The following is a 7,602-nucleotide window of genomic DNA, read 5'->3' as shown; positions in this document are numbered from 1 at the left end:
TGTCTTTCTTAAGAGCAGCAGAGAGAAGTGATGACGTGCCACCCCTCCCTCACCACTGGGCCTTATGTTGTAAGTCATATAAAACAAGGAGCAAATCTTTGGGCTCTGCTTTGATCCCTCGTTTATACAGCAAAGTAATAATCAATGACTAGTCTGATCTAAAGACTCCCCAGTGTACCAGAGCTATGTGAGACTGACAATTGATATATTTGGATGAATTTCCATGGTCCTTCTTGGTGTCTTGCAGCATGGGTGCTGCCTTTCAGCCACAAACTGGTTCCTGCTCTGATTTTCTGATACTTATTAGTGCACTATGCTTATCAGCTTTCTACTCTCATCCCTCCATACCTGAGCACAAGCAAGAAGGGAAAAAAAAAAAAAAAAAAAAAAAGACCATCAAATGCAAGTATTTCAGGCTTACTATAAAATTCTCATTTAAAATAAGGAGCTATAGGTTAGGTATTCCCTGCACACTGCTTAGCAGCGATTTCAAGGCATGATTAATTTCTCAGTGCAAATCATCAGGCAGACACCCGTAGGGGTTCCTTACTGGTGGTTAAAGCAGAAGATTGAAACAGGAGCACTCATTCATAGATGAGATCGTAATTTTGCTACAGAGATACACCTGCAAATTTTTCTCTGGCTCAGAAACATTACAGCCACCATTTGGATTTATGTGTGGTTCTTTAAACATACTTTCAGATGGTGAAGTCTGCATATCAGGATCTCCAGGAAAACACCATATGCATCCAGAAAAACCATTTGTAAATGAGAGGAGTGCATGGAAACGCAGTGCTTCTCTCATAAAACTTCATCACCAGCGCTTCACCGTCCCCTCCCTCCCAGCACGCTGAGACACACGAAACACTTGCAGCCGGTGCTATCTGATAAACCTTGGCGAGGATAGGCGCCATCTCTCTGTAAGGCCGGAAGGACAGAGGGCAGGAGCGGCCGCTCCAGCCCTTAGCTGGCACCCGGCCCTTAGGGGTTTTCCCTCTCGCCTTCGGGGAGCGATCCGCTCTCGGCCCTCGCTGCTCCCTTCGCCGCCGCCAGGTGGCGGCACATGCCCGCTTATGGCGCCTCTCTGCGGGCGGTGCGAGCGCAGGGATGGGAGCGGGGCCGCCCCTGGTCAGCGGTGCTGTCCTAATGGGGAGCTGAGAGCGGGGCTCTGTTCCGCGCAGGGTCGGGCAGGGATCTCGGGCCTTCGGGGTACGGTGCTCCCGACAGCGTATCCATTTTAATGTTTTGTATTGTTGTTATCTGTATTAAACCCTGAATTCCAAGAAGCATCCAGCTCGCGATGCTGTGCGGCTGCCCCCTTTAGGCACTAACGCCCCGCTGGTAAGTTCGTTCAGCCCGACGGGTGCAGGTGTAGATACCGAGGGGGCTGTCCGACCTCTGGCTGCAGCCGGCGGCGAGAGGAGCCCCGCGGTGTTGCGGGGGGTGCCGGAGCCTGAATCCCTGCTGGGTGCGTGCGTGTGTGTGTGTGAGAGGAGGGAGAACGTCGGGTGGTGGGGTGGTGGTGGCGGCTGGAGGGGGGGGAGCGGGAGGTGGGGGGGGGGGGGGGATTATTGGCAATGGGCGGGAGAGAAAGAGGCGACTCCTGTTTCCTTTTCTTTCTGCCAACGCAATCTCGGCTCATTTTCTCTAAGCAGTACCAGGTCCCGGACGAGCTCTGCAGCCAGCCCTCCTCTCCCGCCATGGACCTCCCAGGTAAAAGGCTGTTCCCTTTGCAAGACGCCACTTTAAACATTAGCTATGCGGAGTGAGGGGAGCGGTAGAGATGCCCGGGGGGGGGGATCTGAGATCTCAGTGATTTCTCCGCTGAGCGGAGAAAACTGAGTGGCAACTTCTCGGGGAGACACCGGTGGAGGAGGTTTCGCCTCTTGCGGTGCGTTCTGCAAGCTGGGGTTGGGAGCGGGGTGCCCGAGCCTCCCGCCGCCTTTCCGAGAGTTTGGGAGCCGCTGGGGTCTGTAGTAACGGGTACAGACCGGGGTGGGGACGAAGGGTCGGGAAGTACAGGGAGTGCCAGAGGGCAGGAGGAGGGCGGCGGCTCCCAGGCCGGACGGCACTGCGAGCCCTGGGGATGGAGGGCACAGAGGGAGCACTGGGAGCCCGAGGGGACGAGGCGCGGGGCTGGGAGGGTCCTCCCGGTGTGTCCCGACGGGTGCGGCGCTGCGCCCGCTTCCAAGTGGCTGCGGACCTGCTGGGGGACTGGGAAAGGGAAGAGAGAAGGCGGCGGCGGCACGGTCTCCCCCGGACCTGTTGTGTTTCTGTCGGCTGTAGGGTGGGGCGGGGGTGCCGCCAGGCTGCGCGGTGCGGGGGTGCGCGGTGCCCGGCTCCCTGCCGCCGCCTCACCGCCGCCTTTACCCCACCAGGCTGTGCCTCGCCCGCCCTCTGAGGAAGCTCCTTCGCCCCGCGCGGAGGAGCAGGAGGAAGAGGAGAAGGGAGTAAGGCGCGGCCCCGCCGCCGCCCAGCCGCTGTCCCGCCGAGCGCTGGCCGCGGGGCGCCGCGGCGGCAGCAGGCGCGCAGCCCCCTCCGCCTCCCCGCGCCCGCCCGGCGGCGGAGAGCCCGAGAGGCGGCGGTCCGGCGCGGGGCATGGGGCGGCGGCGGCGGGGGGCGCTGCCCGAGGCGGCGGGCGGCTGCTGCTGCTGCCTGGCGGCGGCGCTGCCGCTGTTGCTGCTGCTGCTGCCCGCCGGGTGCCCGGTGCGGGCGCAGAACGACACGGAGCCCATCGTCCTGGAGGGGAAGTGCCTGGTGGTGTGCGACTCCAGCCCTTCGGCCGACGGCGCCATCACCTCCTCCCTGGGGATCTCCGTGCGCTCGGGCAGCGCCAAGGTGGCCTTCTCGGCCACCCGCAGCACCAACCACGAGCCCTCCGAGATGAGCAACCGCACCATGACCATCTACTTCGACCAGGTCAGCCGCCGCCTGCTTCGTCCTTCGTGCTGCCCCCGCGCCGGCATCCCCTCTCCCGCGGTTACGCCTTACATCTTCCCTCTAGCTCCCTCCCCGCCATCCGCTAATAACCACCCCAAGGCTCAACTCCACGGAAAGAGTTCGGGGCGTCCTTTGGGGCAGCTGCGGGGCTTTCTAGGTTGCTGTCGGTCCCGTAGCTGACGCTAATGTGCCACCGGGTGCCTGGACACCCCCGAAGATCGGCCCCGGGCAGGCGGGACGGGAGCGCGTCCTTCGCGGGAGATGGCCATTTGCAGGGCGGAGGGAGGACGGAGGTTTACGGGCGGGGAGTCGCCGCATCTGCCGGTGCCGAGCGCGTATGGCAGCGCTACGGCACCTCTGGGAGGAGGGCGGGCTGAAGGGGTTCCCCGCGCTACCGAGCCGTGTCCCTGCGGGCGGGGAGCGGGGCTGCCCGCACGGCATGCGCCGGATTCTGCATGCGGCATCCCGAGCTGCCGCCCTACCCTGCCCTGCCCCACCGTTCCGCTTGGATTTTGCCATTAAATTCAGTTCTTAAATTGTTTTGATTTTTTTAAAAACTTTTTTTTGTTTGTTTGTTTCAAGAATTATTATTATTTCTTCTGACTTCTGAAGCAGTATAGCAAAGTCATCCAAAATGCACACACGCACTGTTTTTCCTATTTTTGTTAACCTTTCTGTCCGCCGGTCTTTCACCTGTGCACCTGTTTTTCCTTGATGAGTTCGCAACGTTATTCCTTGTGTGCAAAATTTCCTCAAGCCAGGTGGACAGAGAAGGAAAAAAAAGAGCTTTCTCTGTATATATAGCACACTGTAGATACTTCACCCCGCAGTGCTTAGCTGTGTGTTTGAAAGCGTTCCTCCTTCTGTTCCCACAATAATGGATTGATGTCCATCTTCCCGCTTCTTGGAAACAATAGGGTTTGGCCCCTCTTGGGGCTTTTATTTATTTATTCATTCATTTAATTATTATTATTATTATTCGTTACGTTTTTCTCCCTCAAAGCTGAGTGCAGCCGTGCAGGTGACAGCGGTGGGGCCAGGCAGAAGCAGGGCACCATGAGCTGCTGCCACAGGCTCACCCCACAGGAGCCTCTACCACGAAATCGTGGTGGGTTTTTTGTTGTTATTTGTTTTATCTGTTTATTTTTTCTATTCCTACCTCTGCCTGAGGGCTCAGCTCTTTTTCTTTTCTTTTTCCTTTATTTATTTTATTTTATTTTATTTTATTTTTTGTTTTGCTTTTGTTAAAAGTCATTGGGGGAAAAAAAAAAGGGAAATTCAGATAGTTGCTGAAAAAGAGGAGCAAACTCACCCCAGAACCCGGGGTGACTGCAGAGGTGATGGAAAGGCATGAGAGGCAAATGGATGTTCAGACAGATGTTCCTGGTGCTGAAGGTCCTGTTTCCTCCTCTCTTCCTGAGAAACATCACAGTCTGATTTCTGTTGTATACACTTTTAAACACAAGGGCAGGTCTGGTTTTATCAGCATAGGCTGAAAAATCTATATTTGCTTCATGAACTGCTAAGATCCAGTTGCATTTATTTCACCTCACCTCCCTGCCACCACCACCTCCTGCCACCTTTGCCTCACTGGCAGCACGGTGTGGACATTTGCGCTTCATCTGATGGGCTTTGGAGCTCATCACGGTGTAACTAAATCATTTATGAGCCTCCTGGCTTTTTTAATGCCTCTGTAACTTGACTCCTTTCCCCTGCGGTGCACTTTTAATTGCGCCACAAATGCCATTCCAAGTAGGCTTTATATTGCTCATGGAGCTCATGTCGGATTATCACTGGCACTTTGCTAAGACAAGGTCTGATTTCTTTCTCTCTTCTTTCTCTGTCTCTCTCCCTTTATTTTTCCTTTGTTTGCTTTCCAGGTATTAGTTAATATTGGCAACCATTTTGATCTTGCTTCCAGTATATTTGTAGCACCAAGGAAAGGGATATATAGTTTCAGTTTCCACGTGGTCAAGGTCTATAACAGACAAACCATCCAGGTGGGTTGTGATCTAGCTGTCTTGTTGTTTTTTTCAAATACTCATCTCTACTTCCCTCCCCCCCACACTCCTCACCCCCAGTTTATAAACCCAGCAGATAAAGAATAAGGCAGTTGATTATTTTAGATAAAAGGTTCTACATGCATGACAAAAATCGTGCATTGCTTTCGCTTATCTCAACTCTATCTCTAACCTCTGCCAAAGTTTAATGAAGTGCACAAGGCAAGGAAGTCACTGAGGCTATTGATAAAACTCAGATTCTCTCTCTTTGCACTTTCTAGGTAAGTTTAATGCAAAACGGCTACCCAGTGATTTCAGCTTTTGCAGGGGATCAGGACGTCACCAGAGAAGCAGCCAGCAACGGAGTCTTGCTCCTCATGGAAAGAGAAGACAAAGTGCATCTCAAACTGGAAAGGGGTAACCTCATGGGAGGGTGGAAATATTCAACCTTTTCTGGCTTCTTAGTCTTTCCTCTATAAAAGAAGGCCAAATAGGAGACAGATTGATGAGCTGGAGCAAGAATTCAGTTAACAACACCCTGAACTTGGCAGCACACAACAATATTTCCAGTCACCCTGTCAGACTGTCACAGTAGAAGAACGATGACCTTCTAAACTCCAACATTTGCTTTGAATATTGACAATTCCTCGGGAACCTGCGCCTCTAATTAGTTTTAGACGACAGTGATCTTTAGGAGAAATGAAATTATCGACCTGAGCAATTTGTACCTGTGATTGTAAAGTCAATTTTGGATTTTATTGTTGGGATCATTGACTTTCTTCTTTTTTATTATTATTTTTTTTTCCTCTTGTCCATTTTTTTCTCCTCTTCTTTCTCTTCTTGTTCCAATAAGACAAATTACTTGGACCATGCAATCGCTTTGTCAAAGGCTCACTCCAGGGCCAGAAGAATGAAGTGTTGAGCCCAATGAGGTGTTCTTCCCATGCTTTATTTATTTGTGTTGTATAGCCTTAAGGAAAAAAAAAAGAAAGAAAAAAAAAAAGAAAAAAGAAAAAAAAAAAAAAAAGAATGGCTTCAGTCTCAATCCTGTATTTTTCTGGGGGAGGGGTATTCTGGACATTACTGTGTCAAGAAGTGCTTTATCCAGTGAAGCAAAATTTGCACGATTGGAATCTTATTTGTTTTGTGTTGTTCGTGTTTTTCATGGACTTTTTTTTTTTTTTTTTTCCTGATCTTTATTTGTATGCGCTAAAAATGTAAGCTAGATTGATCAATAAGGCAAAACAAAGCACATATATACCCTGTAGCTCTAAGTAAAGCTAACCAGTGAACAATTGTTGTCTACACTTTCCAGCTGATCTTTATAGACCTGTTAAAGAGAGGGAGAAAAAAGAGAGCTACGTGATCCTTCAGTTATAATCTGGAAACCAGTAAAGGAACTGACATTTATGAATGGCCCTGACATTTCTAGAAGCAACAATGGAAGCTCTGAATATCTTAACTGACCATACCCTAAAATGTGTCCTTTCTTTGCATTACCAAATATGGTTTTGGTGCTTTTAGCTGACATTTATTTCATGTATTTTTTCACCAATGCTTGAGTACGTACTGTGAGAGCTCGGAGAGATGGCAGAGCAAACACTTCCTCTTCACATTAAATAAAACGACATCCAATTGCCTGTCCATGGCAAGTATCTGAGCATCTACCCCTAGCATCTTTGACATCATTTGGGAGTGGGGCCTCAGAGGATCACCAAACACACCAGAAATCGTGCAGGTGCCATGTATTTATCAGCCGTGTATATTCTGACCAACAGTAATGGCCTCTGAGTTGTGGGGGTGCAATGCAATCGGTACTGGATGTGAGAGAAGTTGACAAGGGAAAAAATACCAGGCCAGCATCAAACGCATACTTTTGCCTCATTCTCATCAAATAAATCTTATGTCTTCACTTTATGACAGTGTGCTGAGGACATATTTGCATGAGGAGATCCAGGAGGGATGTTTGTATTCTTTGATATGATTTTACCTTCATTTATTTAAATATTTCATCTTGTTATTAAGCCCGCAAGAGTGGATATGTATAAGAATTTATTTTTAATCAGATTTACTCCTCTGCCACAAACAAATATAATGCAAAGGCATTTGCAGCAAATTGGTGGTAGCTGTGTTGTATTTTGAAACTATGGTTGGCATGTCATTTTCATTGTAAATTTATCATTAAAGGGACAAAGTCAATTAAAATCATATATTCTTAAAAAAAAAAAAATCTGTGTTGCTTATGATACCTCAAATGGCTAAAACCTAAGCCAATTTTATATTTAACATATTTAACGTCTTTGTATGTTTTTTTTGTTTTTTTTTTTTTTTTTTTTTTTTTTTGTGATTGGTGTTTGCTTTGGCATTTTGCTAAGCCATTCGTTGAATTAATGAGTTTCAGGTTTTGTTTTTTACTGAGTTGCATTTTCTGGTTCCTCCTTGTGCATTGGCATGATTGTAATGTTTATAGCTGCAAAATATTACAGGGCTATGTTTGAATACAAGAAATAAAACCTGAGTCAGCAACAACCTTTTTCTATTGAAACACAAAAATAATTATGAAAGCAGTTCATAGGTTCTGTAAATCTATTTTTAAATCCAGGTTTTTGTGTTTGAAATTTGATCACCTTCCTCAAGGAAATATACACTGATTTTGGTTCAG

General features: G+C 49.0%; 1 protein-coding gene and 1 long non-coding RNA gene across 2 annotated transcripts; both read left to right on the top strand.

The window, feature by feature from the left end:
* The first annotated feature begins 1,124 nt into the window (after nucleotides 1-1,124).
* LOC140249068 (uncharacterized) lies at nucleotides 1,125-2,520 on the top strand. The gene is made up of 3 exons (XR_011902937.1): nucleotides 1,125-1,341; nucleotides 1,656-1,713; nucleotides 2,379-2,520. It is a non-coding gene; the product is annotated as an uncharacterized lncRNA (long non-coding RNA).
* Nucleotides 2,521-2,583: 63 nt separating this feature from the next.
* CBLN2 (cerebellin 2 precursor) lies at nucleotides 2,584-7,157 on the top strand. Its single transcript, XM_072330359.1, has 3 exons — nucleotides 2,584-2,919; nucleotides 4,821-4,940; nucleotides 5,222-7,157. Exons 1-3 carry the CDS (start codon nucleotides 2,599-2,601, stop codon nucleotides 5,417-5,419), a joined length of 639 nt encoding a protein of 212 aa, XP_072186460.1. The 5' UTR covers nucleotides 2,584-2,598; the 3' UTR covers nucleotides 5,420-7,157.
* Nucleotides 7,158-7,602: the final 445 nt, after the last annotated feature.

The sequence above is a fragment of the Excalfactoria chinensis genome, chromosome 2 (assembly GCF_039878825.1).
Source record: "Excalfactoria chinensis isolate bCotChi1 chromosome 2, bCotChi1.hap2, whole genome shotgun sequence".
NCBI lineage: Eukaryota > Metazoa > Chordata > Aves > Galliformes > Phasianidae > Excalfactoria > Excalfactoria chinensis.
The sequence above is the reverse complement of the archived record's forward strand: the minus strand, read 5'-3'. Positions and strand labels throughout refer to the sequence as shown.

What these genes read in the sequence shown, in the direction of transcription:
- CBLN2 (XM_072330359.1), top strand. Translation starts at nt 2,599, where the DNA reads ATGGGGCGGCGGCGGCGGGGGGCGCTGCCCGAGGCGGCGGGCGGCTGC. An exon ending in TGACCATCTACTTCGACCAG is followed by an intron (nt 2,920 to 4,820) that starts GTCAGCCGCCGC and finishes TTTGCTTTCCAG; the next exon opens with GTATTAGTTAATATTGGCAA. An exon ending in ATAACAGACAAACCATCCAG is followed by an intron (nt 4,941 to 5,221) that starts GTGGGTTGTGAT and finishes TGCACTTTCTAG; the next exon opens with GTAAGTTTAATGCAAAACGG.